General features: G+C 41.9%; 1 protein-coding gene across 3 annotated transcripts in view; it reads right to left on the bottom strand.

Annotated features, from left to right (window-relative positions):
* The window catches only part of NFX1 (nuclear transcription factor, X-box binding 1), a 73,609-nt gene extending 54,133 nt beyond the window's left edge, over window positions 1-19,476 (bottom strand). For all 3 annotated transcript variants that reach the window (XM_042912011.1, XM_042912012.1, XM_042912013.1), the window contains exons 1-4: window positions 19,382-19,476; window positions 13,578-14,579; window positions 2,415-2,573; window positions 515-592 (exon numbers count right to left, since the gene is read on the bottom strand). In XM_042912011.1, coding sequence (XP_042767945.1) covers window positions 515-592; window positions 2,415-2,573; window positions 13,578-14,579; window positions 19,382-19,406 — 1,264 coding nt within the window. In that variant the 5' untranslated portion in view covers window positions 19,407-19,476. The remainder of the gene's footprint in view (window positions 1-514; window positions 593-2,414; window positions 2,574-13,577; window positions 14,580-19,381) is intronic.
* Window positions 19,477-19,680: the final 204 nt, after the last annotated feature.

The following is a 19,680-nucleotide window of genomic DNA, read 5'->3' as shown; positions in this document are numbered from 1 at the left end:
CAGGAAGAAGTATTCCACAAAGAGGGAGAATAGAGTTTGTAATGCTGGTTTATAGAAAATCTTGCTTTACTATAAAGACCCCAATGACTGATTTCTTGGATTAAAATAAAATACATTTCAACACTACTCTTTTCTCATAGGGCTCAAATCTAGAATATCAAAGCTGTAACAGTTAAGGGAGTCCATGTCTATACCTGCCTCTACCATCTGGTCAGCTCTGGTCTAAAGCTAAGATCAAGGAGACTAGCGCTACAGCTCAGAAGTAGTATGCGCCTGGTGGGCACTATGAGAAGGCCCATGTCCAGAACGGCCTGCCAAGAGTACAAAGGCCTGGGTGGGACTCCAGCTGTGTGATAGACTACATGCAGATGATGTGTGTAGACTCCTGTAACTTTGAAGTCTTATGAGTATTAGTAACTTCTAAAACATATCTGGTACCTCACTTCTTCTGGGCTGGAAAATGAGTTACAATGCATGAAATGGAAGAGACTCAAGTGAAAGCAAAAAAACTCACCACAGAAACAGGTGTAAGAATTAGGAACATGTGCAGAAACATTCTGACAGGCAGGGCACCTCCAACCACTCTGGCCATCTGTTAAGAAAAATAAGAGGAAACCAAAATAACTTCCTTACAAAAAGCACATGTAATTTTTAAAAATTTAAATCTAAAGGAAGTCATAATATTGAAGCAACAGTAGTTGTTTCATGTTATCAAATCAGGCATTTAAGAAACAAAATCAGGGTGTCTGGGTGGCTCAGTCAGTTGAGAGTCCGACTTCAGCTCAGGTCATGTGATCTCATAGCTTGTGAATTTGAGCCCTGCATTGGGCTTGCTACTCTCAGCATGGAGCCAGCTTCAGATCCTGTCTCCGCCCCCCATCCCGCACCCCCCCCCCCCCCGCTCATGCTCTCTCTCAAAAATGAATAAATATTAAAAAGAAACAAAATGAAAATACTGAATGCTTTGCTTAAATACTGCATTTGGGCTTATATTTATAAGGACTTTAGATACGGTAATCAAATGGGTATCCATTTTTTTAAATGTCAATTGAGATATAATTGACATATAGCCCTGTTTAAGATATACAACATGTTGATTTGATACATTTATATACTACAATATGATTACCATCATAGCATTACCTAATACCTGTATCATTTCACATAATTATCATTTCATTATGTGGTAAAAATGTAGCACTATTTTTTTTTTAACTTTAAAAAATTTTTATTTATCTATTTATTTATTTATAAAGGAGAGAGAGAGACAGAGCGTGAACAGGGGAGGGGCAGAGAGAATGGGAGACACAAAATCCAAAGCAGGCTCCAGGCTCCGAGCCGTCAGCATAGAGCCTGATGTGGGCTTGAACTCACGAACCGCGAGATCATGACCTAAGCTGAAGTCAGACACTTAATTGACTGAGCCACCCAGACACCCCACCCTTTTTTAAGCAATACTTTTAGTATTAAGGTAAACATTATCTAAATCTTGGCTTGAGAAAAAAGATAAAATATTTCAGTACATGCAGGAAAACCCAGATATCTTTTTTTTTTATTAGATTTTATTTTTAAGTAATCTCTATATACCACATGGGGCTTGAACCCACAACCCCTGCAATCAAGAGCTGTATGGTCTACCGACTGAGCCAGCCAGGTACCTCGAGATGTCTTAAATTATAGAAGAGTCACAAATCAGAAAACATGTTATTAACAACATTTACACTATCCACAAATAGCAGTATACTTTGGGAAAAACCCACAAAATACTATGGAGAAGATCTGTTAAAGATAATGCAACTTTAACACCCTAGGGGTAAACTAAACCACTGCTTCCAAAACAAAACAAAACAAAACAAAACAAAGCCCAACAACTGCTTTCTACAAATTTTCTAAAGCAAACTATACAGGAAATGTTTTCTATAGTTGCTACTTGGATAAGTTTTCAGTTAATGTGACTGATTTTGTTCTATTCCAAATATATTTTAATATTGTTATGTTAGCTGGTTTTAAAAATGTCTTTCCTTTTTTAAAATTTTATTTTTATTTTTTAAGTAAGCTCTCCACCCAACATTGGGCTTGAATTCATGACCCCAGGATCAAGAGTTGCATGCTCTACCGACTGAGCCGGCCAAGCACTCCTTAGCCATTTAAGATCTATAGCTTAATACTGGTCATCTGAAACATGTTCAAGGCAACATAGTAGATAAAATATTCAAGAGGAATTAAATAGCTAGGTTAAAGGGGCGCCTGGCTGGCTCAGTCAGTGGAGCATGTGACTCTTGATCGTGAGGCTGTAAGTTCGAGCCCCATATTGGATGTACTTAAAAATAAAACCTTAAAAAAAAAAAAAGGCTAAGTTTTAAACCTGAATATATCAAATAAGTGAGAATATTCAGAAGAGAGAAATGACTGACCTGCTTGAGAGGCTGGAGACCTTGCCCATTTCTTTATGCAGTTCAAATGAAACACATGATAACAGCTCTGACAACTCCACACTGGCGCTGTGACGCGAACCAATTCACAGCACACCATACACTCATATTTTTCTGTAGTTAGCTGTTCAATTAGAGAACCTGTTTAAAAAACCAAACAAATTAATTCAAACATAGAAAAACATTCCTTACTTTAGTCAACCAAGGATGAGAAAGGGATTTGAGAGAAGAATCCAAACAGAGAGGTTTTAAGTATCTTGTCTGATTCTGAGTAAGGTGGTTGTTCAGTGTTTGGGGCCAAGAAAGAATAGGAATATACTGAGGGAGAAGACTTAGGAAGTAGACATTCAGGTGGGGATTCCCAAAACTGAGGAAACGTTCCCAAGAAACTGCTCAGGAACCGATGGAGTATCCAAATGCCCCTCATGACACAGTTTAAGAAGCCAATGCATTGCAGCACCTTACCTTGCCTCCTCTGAATCTGATCCAGATCCATGGATTCGGGCTAGGAAGGGGCTCATGAAGGTGCAGTGGTCAGCTGAAAGATACCTAAGCCTGCACAGGTTCCAAGAACCCAGGGTGGTAACATCTCTTCTAGCAGTTGCCATGAAAGTCTTCAGTTGATCTACTCAACAAAGGTATTATTGGTGTTTACCACAACCCTATGGTAGGGTTACTAGACTAAAGGAGACACAGAACTTGGCTTCAGAAGCCCAACATCTGCTGAGAGAGAGCAGTATCATGGAATCCTCCTACATGTTTTCCTTAATACCATCACCCACTTCCAGACTTTTCCTTAAACACGATCTCAGCAAAGCCTTTCTAGATCCCAAGTATAGTCAGGTGCTCTTGGAGAGGTGTGTGTGTGTGTGTGTGTGTGTGTGTGTGTGTGTGTGTGAAAGAGAGAGAGAGAGAGAGAGAGAGAGAGAGTGTGAGAGAGAGAGAGAAAGAGAGAGAGAATTTCCTTTTCAGTCCATATTTTTAGCATTTACTTCATAACACTATTTTATTTGTTATCGGGTCCAAATAGGTTATAAGAATAAAATAACTAACCTTGAATGCACCATGCCAAGTGCTGTGCTAAAGCACTTTATGCATAAAGTGCACAAGGAGGGGAGGGACAGAGGGAGAGAGAGAGAATCCCAAGCAGGTTCCATGCTCAGCGCAGAGCCCAACGTGGGGCTTAGTCCCACAACCCTGGGATCATGACCTGAGCTGAAACCAAGAGTCTGACACTCAACTGACTGAGCCACCAGGCACTCCACAAATTTGCATTTTAATCACTCCATAATTTTAGCCCTCCTCAGATTACTTTGTCCGATTTAACGTCAAAAGAAATATAGAACTGGGGCGCCTGGGTGGCTCAGTCGGTTAAGTGGCCGACTTCGGCTCAGGTCATGATCTCACGGTCCGTGGGTTCAAGCCCCGCGTCGGGCTCTGTGCTGAAAGTTCAGAGCCTGGAGCCTGTTTCGGATTCTGTGTCTCCCTCTCTCTGACCCTCCCCCATTCATGCTCTGTCTCTCTCTGTCTCAAAAATAAATAAATGTTAAAAAAAATTAAAAAAGAAAAAAAGAAATATAGAACATGGGGACTTTAAGGTCTGTGAGGCAAGGCCAGGGCCTTGCTCACTGTTGTATTTCCAGTGCCTGGCCTTTAGCAGGTGCTCAGTAAATATTTATTAAATGAATGGATGAAGAAATAAATGAGTATCACCTACTCTGTTCTACAACTTCTCTCCCTTAAAAGTTTCAGTAAAGTTTCTGGGATAGTTCTTTTGCTGTCAGGAAAGTCTGGAATAAAGATTTTATGTAGCTGATAAAGGAGAATCTACTTGCTTTAAATAACATATAAACATTAACATAAAACTTAATTATATTATAAAAACTGAGGAACCAGACTTAGATTCTTTCTTAAAAGCAGGAATACCCTATCCTGCATAGGTAACATCTGTGAATAACAAAGTTAATTATATTTTCTACCAGTTAGCACAGTATGTGTGGAAGATTCTTAAGGGTAAGTTAAGTAAGAGCTCATTAGAAAGTGAGATTACATTTGAGTCATCTATATACAAGAGCCTGACTGGGGCAGAGGAATAGTTTGTAAGAATTACACTGGAGATACATTTTGTAGAAAATGCCTATTGACTATTCCAGAGCAGAACTGAGAGAGAAGTAAAGGACACAGGGGTACCTGGATGGCTCAGTTGGTTAAGCATCCAACTTTTGATTTTGGCTCAGGTCAGTGCAGAAGCTGTTTGGGATTCTCTCCCTCTCTCTGCCCCTCCCCTGCTTGTGCTCTCTCTCTCAAAATAAACAAACAAACAAACAAAAAAAAGTAAAGGACACAAAAAAGTAAGTGAAGTTTGGAACATACACGAAAGCCCTATGAGAGACTATTGTTTTGATTTTTACCCTGAAGGTTGTCTTTTTATTTTACTGTTTCTCTTATTCATTAAGTTTATGGCTTGTTAATAAATAATTATTGTTTTATATGTGATGTTTCTAAATCTAGCCACAGTGAAATTGACCACTAGGATGCACACACATATAGTGGTGTGGGAACAACTGCCAACTTTGAGTAACCCACAAAGCTCTACCAAGCCCTTTCTAAAGGCTGTCTCTCTCATATCCCATGTTCAATCTGACAGTAAATCCTTCTGGCTCTACCTTCAAAATAGATCCAGAATCCAACCCCTTATTAGTATGGCCCAAAACACTATCCATTCACCTGGGATTATTAAAATGGCCTCCTAACTAGTCTCCCCTATTTCTGTCCTTGCTCTACTTGTCTATTCTCAACACAGCAGCCGGAGGGAGCCTGTTAAAATGCAAATTAGATGATGCCACTCATGCCCAGAACTTGCCAATGGTTCCTCCATCACATGCTTGTAAAAGCCAAAGTCCTTACAACGGCCTTCATCACTTCTGGGTCCTTATGGCTATTCTTCCTTCCCTCTGAGAACACAATGGCTGCCTTCCTAGGCCCAGACTGGCAGGCATATTTCTGCCTGAGGATCTTTACAGTTTGTTGTTCCCTCTGCCTAGAATACTTTTCCCTAGACATCAACATAGCTCAGTCCCTTAGTGCCTTCAGGTGTTTACTCAAAATGTGATCTTCACAATGAGGCAGTCTCTGGCCATACTTTAAAAATTTGAAACCCACTTCCTCAACATTCCCTATCTATTTTCCATACTATTTATTTTTTCTCCACACCACTTGAACCTTATAGATCATATATTTTACTTATTTCACCTTACTTATGTCCTAACTCTGTACATAGAATGTACACTCCCTCAAGGGCTGAGGTTTTTACCTATAGCGCTGCCTGGGACATAGTGAGCACTCAATAATACTTGTATGAATGGGGGCGCCTGGGTGGCTCAGTTGGTTAAGCAACCGACTTCAGCTCAGGTCATGATCTCACACTCCATGAGATCGAGCCCCGCTTCAGGCTATGCTGACAGCTCAGAGCCTGAAGCCTACTTCAGATTCTGTGTCTTGCCCTCTCTCTACCCCTCCCCTGCTCATGCTCCGTGTCTCTCTGTCTCTCAATAATAAATAAATGAAAAAAAAAAAACTTGTATGAGTGAATGAAAAGAAAAAAAAATATAGCAAAAGGTTCCAGAAAGATCTAGAAACAGTATAATCCTTTCACTAACAATACTGCGGTTTTATCCAAACATGTTTAACATATGTAAAATATGGTAGTGTCCTAGAACAGCTCTGTGCTGATCAACTATTACATTTCAGGTCCAAGGCTTTTGTCTGCTGGATACCAGCCCTGGTCTGACCACTGGCTCTTTTTCAATCTAAACCCTCTCCCACTAGGGCTTCCCCATAATTTCTCAGCCATAACTGTGTCTACTCTATAATTCTACTTTGAGAGCATATCAGTAAAGATTATTTCCCATTGAAATAATTGGAAGAACAAAGAGACCTGATTGAAGTGTTAACTGACTACAAACTTTTCAGATGCACCAATAAATAACTTAAAAAAAAAAAAAAAAGGTCTAAAACAATACTAATTTGAAAAATCCAAGAATACACTGTGATTACATAAAAATAATAATCATATATATATGGCATTTTAAAAAACAGATGCACAGTGAAAATATATAGGGGTAAAATAATATCTGGAATTTACTTTAAAATATATCTGCAAAAATAAAAAGGAACAGATAAAACAAATGAGAGGGGCACCTGGGTGGCTCAGTTGGTTGAGAGTCCAACTCTTGATCTCGGCTCAGGTCACGATCCCAGGGTCGTGGGATTGAGCCCCATACCTTGGCTCCACACTGATCATGGAGCTTGCTTGAGATATTCTCTCTCTCTCTCCCCCTCCCTCCACCCCTCTCCCCCACTCACCCCTCTCAAAAGAAAGACAGAAAGAAAGAAAGAAAGAAAGAAAAGGAAAATAGAACAAAAGTTTAAAACTGATTAAACCTAGATCTTCAGACTAAAGGTGAGTTACCTACTAAAGCAACTTTATTAAGTTACCTCATTAAATGTGAGGCAGCTGTTTTTAAAACTCTCATACAATATAAGCATGGTCAACATGTTCAAGGTGGTTTTGCTGAGTCTGAAGCGTATGTCAGATACCATGTTTATTTATGTGAGTCTGAAGCTTGTGGCAGAGCTTAGGATCTGGAGGTAAGAGTTTAGAAGCCAGCACAGCACAGAGGCAGTGGTTGAGAGAGCAGTTGTCGTCTCCCAATGAGACATTATCAAGTAAGAACAGAGGGCTGAGACAAAGTCCTAGGAAATGCCAACATTTAAGAAAGAGGTGGAGGAAGAGAAACTTGAAGGACACACGCAGGAACAGCCAAGAACAAGGAGGACCAGAAGTGTGTGGTATCAAAAAAGTAACACTTCAACAAAGACTCCTTCACATCAAACTCAAACGGAAGCCAGGATAATGAGGACTGAAATACATCTGTCTGCTGGCTGTGGCAAATAGGAAGGCATTAATGACCCTACCAGTAGCTCTCTGAGTCAGTGGTGATGATGGCAGAGGACTGAGAAGTGAATCAAAACAGGGAAAAGGAAACAGGGTTGGTGACTCTTTTTTTTTTTTTTTTTAATTTTTTAAATGTTTTTATTTATTTCTGAGACAGAGAGAGACAGAGCATGAGTAGGGGAGGGGCAGAGAGAGGGGGAGACACAGAATCCAAAGCAGGCTCCAGGCTCTGAGCTGTCAGCACAGAGCCTGACATGGGGCTCCAACTCACGGAGTGTGAGATCGTGACCTGAGCTGAAGTCGGACGCTTAAACGACTGAGCCACCCAGGCGGCCCAGAGTGATTGATTAGACTGGAATGGAAGGAAAGGAAACACTACCAGGAGGCCACATGACGGGAGTTTTTCTTTTAGAGCATAGGACAGACTTAAGAAGAGCTTTAGGCTGAGAACTTGCAATAGCAGATGTGAAAGGCTGATGGAAGGAAATAAAGGAGAGTTCAAAATGAAAGAAAAGAATAGGCAGATTTCTCTGAGTTTGCCTAAAGGGAGCAAAAAGTTGAGAAAATTATGCCTGATGATCTCCCCTTTCTCTGAATAGGAGGCAAGGAGGTCCACTGAGACTGAGGTAGATGAATGGCAGGAAGATCTGAACAAGACTGGAAAAGATTTGGGAGTACTCTTAGATGAAAATGGGAAGGACAGCTGACCAAGGTCATATAAGGGGAAAATAGGCAGTATGGAAAGTCAACTGAAGTTGGAGAAATCACTAAACAAAAATATTTACTGAGAACCTACTATGTGCCAGGCATTGTTTAAACACTACGGATATACAGTGAACAAAACAGACAAAACTTTTCTGCTCTCAGGAAGTTATTATCTAGTAGGGGAATATGATAAACAATGAAAAAGAAGTAGCATCATCAAACAGTGGGAAGTGCTTTGGAGAAAAATAAACCAGTAAGGGATGGGGAATGCTAGTAGTGGGGGGAATATTATAGATCTAAACAGGATGATCAGGAAGACTTCCCTGAGAAGGTGAGAGAATCTTCCACAGCACCAAATCTGTACTACTGTATGATTTCCTGGAACAGCATCCTGTTATCCAGATGGAGCAGAAAAGGTAGACTGCAGCATCAATCCAGGGTGGGGATTCTGCCAAATGCCTTCTCAGAAGGATAATACTTCAAAAGTACAATAAGGCCCAGCCTGAAGAGGGAATAAAGAAGGATAGATGGCTGACAATACAGTTAGTGGGTGTAAGAGACTGAGAGAACCAGAAGGACAGGAGGTTATGGTCAGAAAGTAGTAGCGGGTGTAGAAGTATAATGAAGGCAAAGGTCACTGTGGTTGAGAAGATCAAAGAATATGAGGATGGTATAATCCATATGATCACTATAGTCACCCAGACAAACAGCAGGATTTATAGTAAATCAGTAGTTCTCCAATCAGAGTTACCAGGAGGCTTGTTAAAAAATAAGATTGCTGGGCCCTATTCCTAGAACTTCTGTTTGGTAAGTCTAAGGTGAGGCACAGGAATATGCTTTTCTAACAAGCTCCCTGGCGTTGCTGAGGACTGCTGCTCTGCAACACTTTGAGAACCATTGGGCAAGAGGAAAGATATAGGCTGGAGGCATTAATAAATGAGGGCTGGGGCTGGGAGATTTGGAGGCTAATACATGACAACAATAAAGAGACAGGAAGGTGATGTAGCCAAAAGGTGATATAGCATTAAGTTCAAAGGAGCAGGGATTTTGATACAAAGGTAGAAAAATAATGGTTCACAAATGACACTGAGGGAGGAGCACACTCCTCTCATCTTCCAGAAACTAAGGCAAGTGGGATAAGGAAATACAGCAGGCACTGAAAGGCCGTAAGGAAACGTGGTGAACTTACAGAAGGCCACAGATTAATTAGGAGCCGGAGGAGAAACTTACTAAGGATACAGGGGATCTTGCTACCACAGAATGAGGGCTACAGACAGCCTGGAAGAATAGAAGCAGTGCTAGTTTCTCTCAGTACAGAATGCGAGTTAGCAAAGACCACTTGCAAGCAGCCATAGAGACTTTAATCCTTTCTTTCCATTCCAATCAAGTTTTTATATCCACCACTCCACCAAAACTGCTCTTATCAAGACCAATAACTCTCAGTGCCAAATCCACCAGTCAATATGCAGTTGTCATCTTTCTGGACCCATCAGTAGCATTTGGCACAACTGATCACTCCCTCCTTGAATTTCATTTTTAGTTTGGCATTTAAAACATGGTTCACTTCCTAGTTCAATTGCTACTTATTCTCTGTCTCCTTTGCTGGGTCCTTACCTTCCAACCTTTAAACACTGAGTTACAGGAAGGCTCCATCCTCAAACTTTTCTTCTCTAACTACACTCACATTTTAGGTGACCTCCTTTAGTCTGTTAGAGGACTCCATGCTGAAAGTTCCCAAGTTTACATCTCCAGTCCAGATCTCTGCTCGAATTCTTAACTCCCTACTTAACCAAATTATCTATCTTTCCTGAACGAGGAGTGGACAAAACATATCCAAACTTTTCCAACAAGAAAGACCAAGAAAACTTTTCCAACAAGAAGACTAAGACTAAAAGGAGACTAAGGAGACATGATGACTAAATGCAATGTGGTATCCTGGACTGGATCCTGGAACAAAATAAGGATGTTAGTGGAAAAAAATGGTGAAATCCAAATAAAGTCTACAGTTTAGTTTATACTACTGTACCAGTGTTAATTTCCTAGTTTTGACAAAGGACCAGAGTTGGTTATGTAAGATATTAACATTAGACAAAGCTGTGAAAGATATATGGGTATTCTCTGTACTATTTTGCAACTTTTCTATAAATCTAAAATTATCTCAAACTAAAAAGTTTTGAAAACAAACAACACCCTTTCCTCTCCCAGGCTCATACTCCAGTACATGGCAATTCTATTCGTTTTTTTTTTTTTTTTTTTTAAGATTTTATTTTTAAGTAATCTCTATACCAAAGGTGGGGCTAAAGCCTACAACCCAGAGATCAAGAGTGACTTACTCCACTGAATGAGCCAGTCAGGTGCCCTGGCAATTCTATTCTTTTATGTGATTCAGACACAAAAGTGTTGGCTTCATCTTTGACTCCTCTCATTCTCCTGGAGCAAACATCTAGTCTCTCTGCAAATCCTGTCAGTTTTATCTTCCAAATACATCCAAAGTCTAACACTCTTACCTTTACCAACACTACCACCCTAGTCCAAGTCTCCATCATCAACTACGTCAATTGCTCCAACAACTCCTAACTTATCCCCTTGCTTCCTTACAGACAATTCTCCACACAGCTGCTAGGAAGATCATGTCATCCCTTTTCCCAAAACCTTCCAGCTGCTTCTGATCTTCTTAATCAGAACCACATCCAAGGGCCTCACATGATCCAGCCCCTGTGATTTCTCTGACCTCCTCTGCTGCCTGCTTCTCTGTTGTTCACACCCTAATCTAAACTTGCTTCTTCCTCTGCTGGGTACACTTTTCAGAAAGCCACATGGTGTACTTGTCTCATCAAACAAACCAACATATCTAAACTAGCGCCCCCCCCTTACTCTGTCCTCTTAAACTGCTTTATATTTCTTTTTTAGCACTTACCCACAACCGACATACTAAATATTGGTTTAAGTGCTCTCTGCCTGCCTTCCCTACCAGAATGTAAATCTCACTAGTAGTGTATTCCCAGTACCTAGAACAGTGCTTGGTACATAGTATTTATTCTATAAATATGAATAAAGTGTTCTCAAGAATATGTGGGGATGTGAGGCCAAGAGAGATTTGTTAGGCAAAACGCTAAGATGGCCTCTAAGATTCCCACATGCATACAGGTGTGCATGCCCTATATAATCTCCTCCCCTTGAGTCTCAGTGGGCCTGATATAATCAGGTGAACACTTTAAAAAGAGTCTAGGGATCAGAGAAAGAAGTCAGAGAGATCTGAAGAATCTCTAGCAGATGTTTTCCTATAGACCTCGAAGAAGATAAGTGCCATGTTGTGTAGAGGGCAATGTGGTAGGGAATTGCAGGTGACCTCTAAGAGCTGAGAGTGACCCTCAGCCAATAGTCAACGAGAATAGGGGACCTCACCCTACAACCATAAAGAACTAAATCCTACCAAACCAGTGAGCATGAAAAACCCCATGCCTCAGATGAGGTTTCTCCCTGGCCAAATTTTAGACCTGTGAGGCTCTGAGTAGAGAACTAGGCTAACAGATAAACAAACTCCCGACCCAAAGAAACTGTGACATAATAAATTTGTGTTATCTCAAACCACTACATTTTTGTGATAATTTGTTATGAAGCAAAAGGAAACTATTAACCAGCCTTAAGAATTCAAAGACAACTCTAGTATAATGCTACCTTTGTTCATAACACAAGTTGAGGTCCCAAGAGGAAGGACTGCCTAGGGGAGCAAAAGAGAACTAGAAGTACTATAAGCCAGGGTAAAAACAGTCCTGGGTAGGTGGTGACTTCACGTGTTGGGCTGGGCTACGTACATTAAACTGGAGGGAGTCCAGATGGTAAAGGTCCACAAGGACAGCTACAAGAACGAAACTGTTTAGCCTGTACGAAATACATACACACTCAAGGCAAAATGAGAGGTGTCTTCAAATACTGCAAAAAAGCTGATTTGCAATGAGGAGGTGGGAAACTGGTGAGAGAGACTAGTTGCTGTGTTGCTTCAGAGGACAGAACCTGAACCAGGGGATAGAGTATTTACTGGAAAGAAGTTTTTAGTTCAAAATAAAGAAGAACCTTCCAACAGAGTGGAATACCTATTATGTTCTAAGAGCTATGTTAAGCAATAGGGATATAAAAAACAGTCTTTGCTTTCAGGAAGCTTACAGATTAGTGGTGGGCATCGACATATAAACAATGATGGCTTCCAGTGCTAACTGCTATAACGGAAACGTGTATGTTTAAGGGGAAGACATCATAGGGCTATTGAAGATTAATGCCATCTGTGGAAGTAAGAAAGGTTTCCTGGACATGTGGCTAAACTAGCTATTAAAAAATGAGTAAGAGGAGTGCTGGGTGGCTTAGTCAGTTGAGCATCCGACTCTTGATTTCAGCTCAGGTCATGATCCCAGGGTCGTGGGATCAAGCACTGTGTCAGGCTTTGCACTGAGCATGAAGCCTGCTTGGGAGTCTCTCTTCCCCTCCTTTTGCACCCCCCTCCCTAATGTGTGCACTCTCTCACTCTCAAAAAAATAAATATTTTTTAAAAGAGCAATTTAAAAAGAGTAAGGATTCATTAGTGAATCAAATGGCAGACATTCTAGAAGAAGAGAGCCATATATACAACAGTAGGGAAAGATGAAACAACATAGAGTACAGAGAATACAATGTGGTGGGGGGGGCTGATGCAGCATAAGGTGGGGTGGCTGGGTAAGGAAGAAGCCAGAATCTGCATGTGGTGAAAACAAGTGAACAGAAATAAACAGGGGAGTGACACAGTTCAACATGTATTTTAGAAAGATCATTCTCTGATGCTGGTGTAAGAGATGGACTGAAAGAGAGAAAATGAAGATGGCAAGAATGGTTAGGACATTTTGCAGATGAGCAGACAAGAGACGATGCAGGCTGGAATAAGGAAAGGCAGTGGAGATGTTACCATCCCTTACCTGTGCTTTTATATTAAAAAAAAAAAATCTTGTAACCAAACATCTATAAGACCCACATCTGCATTTTAAAAATCCCTTACTAGAATTCTTTGTTGAGAAAAAAAGTTCTGTATTTGTATTTGCTTATAATATAGAAAAACTAAGTAAGTGGTTACTTACTGGGGAGGGGAGCAAGTGGTGGTAAGACCCAGGCAGGCAGATGATGAACAAAGATAGAAACAGATGTTTCATTTCATACCTTTTTTTTTTTTTTTTAAGTTTATTTTGAGAGTGTGGGGGACAGGGGCAGAGAGAGAGATGGGGGTAGAGAGAGAATCCCAAACAGGCTCTGCACTGTTAGTTTGGAGTCCAACGCAAGGCTCAAACTCACAAACCGAGATCATGACCTGAGCCGAAATCAAGAGTCAGACACTTTGACTGAGCTACCCAGGCATCCCTCACTGTATACCTTTTAATATTTTCTAGCTCCTAAATTGCATGAATTTATTATCTATCAAAACAAAACAAGACAAAACATTTCCACTATCTAGGTAGATTTACCTGTGTGCGTTTCCACATTCTTTAGCAAGTGGTTCTGTTTGCCTCGGGGGAAAGATGCTACTTGAGGATCCTGCCTCCTTACAGCGCATTTCTCTGGGTCAATCCTTCTGGAAGACTTGTTGACAACTGCCAAATTCCCATCGTCGCAGGCAGATTTTGCTGGCCTTTCATTAAGATTATCCTTTGGAATGGGTGCCATGTTGTTTCTGGGTCCGGCATTTGTATGTCGTTGGCCCTCTTGTTTTAGTGGATTCCTACCTGGTCGTGGCCTAGCCCCCTCCACTTCCCAGGGAGGCCTTTTCTGTGGGTATCTTCTTTGCTCACTGCGTCTGGCCCCATACCCATCCAATACTCCTTTCCTGAAGGATGTGTCCAAAGAGTCAGAGTGGATAACCCCCACAGGTTTGGTATTTTCAGGTCCAGCATCCTCAGATTTTGTAGTCATTCTGTTACCCCACTCACATTTGAGTTTTCCCTTGACTTTTGGTCCTCTACCATAGCTGTATATAAATTGGGCTGCTTTTTTGGGTTTTGCTCCTCTGGGATCTGCACCGACAATTTCCTTCTCACTCTCAGAAGGGCTGTGCTCTCTGGGGTTTGTCCCACTCTCTGGCCTGGCCACATTTTCTAAGCTAGCTGCATCTGAGGACTGGTCAGTGAGATTCTGTACTTTCTTGACCTTGATATGTTGCTTTTCACTCCTCAATTTCTGCCAAGGTTGATTCTGAAGGCCATGGCTCTTGAGTAATTTGTTAGAAGTAGAGGACTGGAAAGAAGTTTGTTGACTCTTAGGTTTGCTTCCCAAAAGATAACTGTGCTGATGAATACCAGAGATATCATCATAAGAGACTTGCCTGGAAAGGTGACAAGGAGGTGGTGAACTGTAATTTCTTCTACCAATCCTATTAGAATCTAGTCTCCTTTGACTCCCACAATTTAGACCAGAATTTTTTCTCTCCTGAGGAATGAACTCAGCAGCATCCGTATTGAATTTAAAAGTACCTAGGACATAAAAAAATAGACACGCCAGTAAAGAAATTAATTGTCACCCATGAAACCCAGAAGTCCCTAGGCCATATCTAAAAGTTATTTTCCTAAGGACTATATAAAACAGGCCCTTATTAAGGCCTACTTTTCCTGTGACTGTGATAGGTTCAAGGTGCTTGTGGAAGACTGACCATTCCATGACCAGTAGCTTCACCAATAGCCACTGTTAAGAATTGCTAAGTAAACGGGGCACGTGGGTGGCTCAGTCAGTTAAGCCTCTGACTTTGGCTCAGGTCATGATCTCGCGGTTCGTGGGTTTGAGCCCCAAGTTGGGCTCTGTGCTGACAGCCTGGAGCCTGCTTCGGATTCTGTGTCTCCCTCTCTCTCTGCCCCTTCCCTGCTCATGCTCTCTTTCTCTCTCAAAAAATAAGTAAACATTAAAAAAAAAAAAAAAAAAAAAAAGAACTGCTAAGTAAAACCGCTCATCTGAGTGATCAGGCATTATTATTATTATTATTTTTTGAGAGAGAGGGAAAGAGCAAGAGCAAGAGAGAGAGAGAGCAGGAACAAGCAGGGGAGAGGCAGAGGGAGAGAGAGAATCTTAAGCAGATCCCACAGACATGGGGTTCGATCTCACAACTGTGAGATCATGACTGAAATCAAAAGTCAGATGCTTAACTGAATGAGCCACCCAGGCATCCCTAGTATTATTATTTTTATTGTTATTATTATTATTTTTAATGTAAGTTCTCTGCTTTATGTGGAGCTTGAACTCACAACCCCAAGATCAAGAGTTGCATGCTGAGCCAACTGAGCCAGTCAGGCACCCTGATAGGCATGATTTATACCTGCATTTGTTTTATAAAAAATTTCAGGTCAGCATACAGTTCAGGGGTGAGAATCAAACAGCAGGTTCCATGTGGTCTTTCAAAACTCTAAGACAGCATTGTATAATATCAAGCAAACAGGCTTTGGAGTCAGCCAAAATCAGTTTGAAGTATGGTCCTCCAGATGATGGTATGAGCTTAGGGATACTGCTTTTAGCCTTCATTTCCTCACCCATGACGAAAGATGACAATACTATTTCAAAGAGTAATTGTGAAATTTAATCAAAATTTCATATTGATAGTACTTAACACAGTGAGTACATTAGTTCCCATCTGTTCCCTCCAGGAATGTATTTTAGGTTTTCCATACATAACCTTTATGATATGGTCCAGAATCTGAGTCTCAAAAATTAAGCATATACCTCTTCAACCCACTCATTTTTTTCCCTCAAGATGCTTCTTTGTCCCTGAAGCCCAAAGACTAAATGATTTGCCTAAAGATACAAAACTAGTTAGTAGAAAAGCCAGAATGAGGGGCGCCTGGGTGGCTTAGTTGGTTGAGCATCCAACATCAGCTCAGGTCATGATCTCACGGTTTGTGGGTTTGAGCCCAGCATTGGGCTCTGTGCTGACTGCTCAGAGCCTGGAGCCTGCTTCATATTCTGTGTCTCCCTCTCTCTCTGCCCCTCCCCTGCTCACACTCTGTCTCTCTCTCAAAAATAAACATTAAAAAAAATTAAAAAGCCAGAATGATGTGTAGCTTATAGATCATACAGCCGACCCTTGAACAACACAGCTTTGAACTACAGAAGTCCACTTATACATGAATTGTTTACAGTACAGTACTGTAGATGTATTTTCTCTTCCTCATTTTTTTCATAACATTTTCTTTACTTTATTGCAAGAGTATGTAAGTATATAATACATATATCATGTAAAATCTGTGTTAATCAAATGTTTATGTCATTGGTAAGGTTTCTGGTCAACAGTAGGCTGATAGTAGTTAAGTTTCCGGGGAGTCATAAGTTATATGTGGATTTTCCACTGCGCAGGGGGGTTGCCATCCCTAACCCCCACATAGTTCAAGAGTCAACTGTACTATGAATCAACAAAGCCTGGAAGACATGGGTTTATGTACTTGCCCATCACTTATGTCTGTATGCAAGTAACTTAATCCTAATTTTTTTTATAAGGAATGGAGACACTAATAATCCCTACATCCAAGAGTTGCTATGAAGAATAAAGCAAGTTAGTAACATACATACAGTGATTAAAATAGTGCTTTATTGTTGCTGTTAGGGCTACCGACTATCTAAAATACACAGACCTTGGGGCGCCTGGGTGGCTCAGTCGGTTGAGCGGCCGACTTCGGCTCAGGTCATGATCTCACGGTCCGTGAGTTCAAGCCCCGCGTCAGGCTCTGTGCTGACAACTCAGAGCCTGGAGCCTGTTTTGGATTCTGTGTCTCCCTCTCTCTGACCCTCCCCCGTTCATGCTCTGTCTCTCTCTGTCTCAAAAATAAATAAACGTTAAAAAAAAAAAAATTAAAAAAAAAAAACACAGACCTGACCACAAATGGGTACAGTACTGAGCCTGTGGGTTTCAGGTTTAATAATAAACCCTAACATTTATTAGGTAATTAACATGCACCAGGCACTATTCTAAGCACTTTGTATCTGTTGACTCATTTAATTCTTACATTTCTGATGAGAAAACTGAGACTGAAAAAGTTACTTGTCAAAGACCACAGATGTGTTCCAAAGCAGACTCAAGATTCCACCCCTGGCTATATGGCCCTAGAGACCACACTCTTACACTACACTGTCAGAGTTTGGGCAGTGGATACCATAGAATCACATACTCAAGAACTGAATGAGATCATAAAGGTCATAGCGTAACCTTTCACTCAATCCAGGATTTGTCCTGATGGCTTTCACACAGGCAATTCTGGGGGTGGGGTGGAAGGCCTTACAAAACAAAAAGGGGATTAGACAAATTCATAAGGTGGTGAAGGAGATGTTTCACAAACATAAGAGAAAACATAAAGGTAAGAATGGGAAGATTAGACCAAATGGGTGTTGTATAGTCCTCTCCTTCTTGAAGAAACAAAGTGGGAGAGGGGCAAAAGAAGCCAGTAAAGTTGTGCAGAATAGCTTGGTAAAGGATGGGAGGAAGGTGTTCCATGTTAAGCTGTAAGGAGTTGATGCAACTACAGAGTCTAGATAGGGCAGCACCTATTCATATACAGTATGTGTTCCATTAGACATGAGGTAGTAGGTAATGTCCTCAGAGAGACCCTTAAGAGACAGGAGGAAGGGGAAAAGGGCACATGAATCAGTAAACTGCACCCAAGACACAAAGAACTGAGACACTACCCCTTTTTTTTCTTAGTATTTTAAGTAGCTAGAAGTTACTTGGTAAAGAGGATACAAGTGGTACACTACATTCAAGATAACATAGCAGAATAGTTAAGTGTCCAGCAGATGAGTGGAGAAGAGTAAGGGGAAATCCAATAGATTATGAAGTCCAGAAACAAAACAGACATTGGAGAGTCTGCCCATGGCAGAAATATATCCCTGAACTGCTCTGCTATTTGAGGACAGAAGTGGGCAAGAGAACTAAACACTGAGTGGAGATGGGGGTGTGGGCTAGAGATGATGCTAAAATAAGAACATGGGATAGTTCTTTGGACTAGGGGACTTTGCCACAGTAGATGGGGAGGAGGTTGTAACCTGGGGCACAATACAGGAGGCCAAAACTGTAACTCACAACAAATCCCACCCATTCTGGCCTCAAACACTGACAGGTGTAGAAATGGGCCAGAAGTGAGCCTGAGGATGGGAAGATCAATGGATTCAGTTGAGGATCTGGGGGGAAAAAAACGTGTGGGAGAATGACAAAACACCAGCCTAAGAAGGTTCCTATCCCCTAAGATGACTCAATACCTAAATCAGGACTAGGGTTTGGAAAACACAATTTTTTTTTTTTTTTTTTTTTTTTTTACCGAGACCCACAGTAACAAGTACATTTTACCTGCCACCCAGTACACAAATACATATATATTCTTCCTAGTGCCCCAACATTGGTTAAGTGGCAGTGACTCACTCAAATCAGCGAGTCTTGAACTAAGACTACAAACCACATGCTGCAAATTGCTGTCCTGTTTTTCATTAAGAGTGGGTCCTGAAATCAAACCATTGTAGTGGGTGTGACAGGTATTTTTTTCAAATGAAACAGAAAATAGAGCGTACTGCAGACAGTAAGGAAAAACATTACTTTCTGAAACTTTTGGTTCGCTTTTGTATTTACACGTGTGCACTGAGTCGCGATGTAAAGTTTGGACAACAAAGACCTAAAGTACACCTTGAAGGAAATGGAAATGGATGTTACATTTACAGCCAAATGAGGGTGTTTTACACACAGAGCTAACTCCAGGAGAAGCGAGCTAACAATTACGGAACAGGTACAGTACAGGGCGGGAGCCTTCACAGGAATTAACATATTCACTCCCAACTGATAGATGAGGAAACGGAGACTCAGTCACATTGCGAGTCTGTAGCAGTCTGAGATTGGAAACCACTGATGTCCGGGTCGAGCCCGCTCCGCTGCCCCAGGAAGCGCCAACCCGCTACGCATGGAGAGCCCGCCATCGTCACTGGCGGTGACTGGGCCGCCGCCCGCCTTCTGGAGATCAGGGCGGCCTCTGCCCCAGTAGGGCCGGGCTGAAGGCGGGACGCCCACATCGATTCGCTTGGCGCTGGGACAAACCCGCTCTCCCTGGAGACCCAGCTGCGGGGACTTCACAGACCAGTGGTGAACGGGCAAGGTCTCGATACCCACGACGCGCGTGGCTTGGCCCTTCCGAGCCACTATCCCCAGCCCTAGTACGCGCCACTCTCGCGATATGAATGGCCGGGCCCCTAGGACTCGTCACTGACCCAATTTCCGCTCCCTGAGAGGGGCCCAGTCCCGCGCGGGCCGGGACAGTACCTGAGACAGGAGGCGCCTCCGCCATCCCGTGCCGCAACACCTAAAGCGAGCCCTGCAACCTAGAGAGGGCTGTCACCCGGTCACGTGCCCTCGACTTCCGGCGCCGCAAGACTAGTCGCCTCTGCGCGCGCGGTGGACAGCCACGGAGGTTGCGCTGCCTGAGTGAACTGTGCGGTACGTCGGTGACGTCAGACATAAGCGCCAGGCGCCGGCCTACAGTACTGGCTGTAGGTGGTAAAGCTCGCGCTGGGTGTGGGAGCGTGCAGGAATTTGCGTAGTCATTGTTTTTCTTTTTGAGA

The sequence above is a fragment of the Panthera leo genome, chromosome D4 (assembly GCF_018350215.1).
Source record: "Panthera leo isolate Ple1 chromosome D4, P.leo_Ple1_pat1.1, whole genome shotgun sequence".
NCBI classification, from domain to species: domain Eukaryota; kingdom Metazoa; phylum Chordata; class Mammalia; order Carnivora; family Felidae; genus Panthera; species Panthera leo.
Note: the sequence above shows the minus strand (reverse complement) of the source record. Positions and strands in the feature narration are given on the sequence as shown.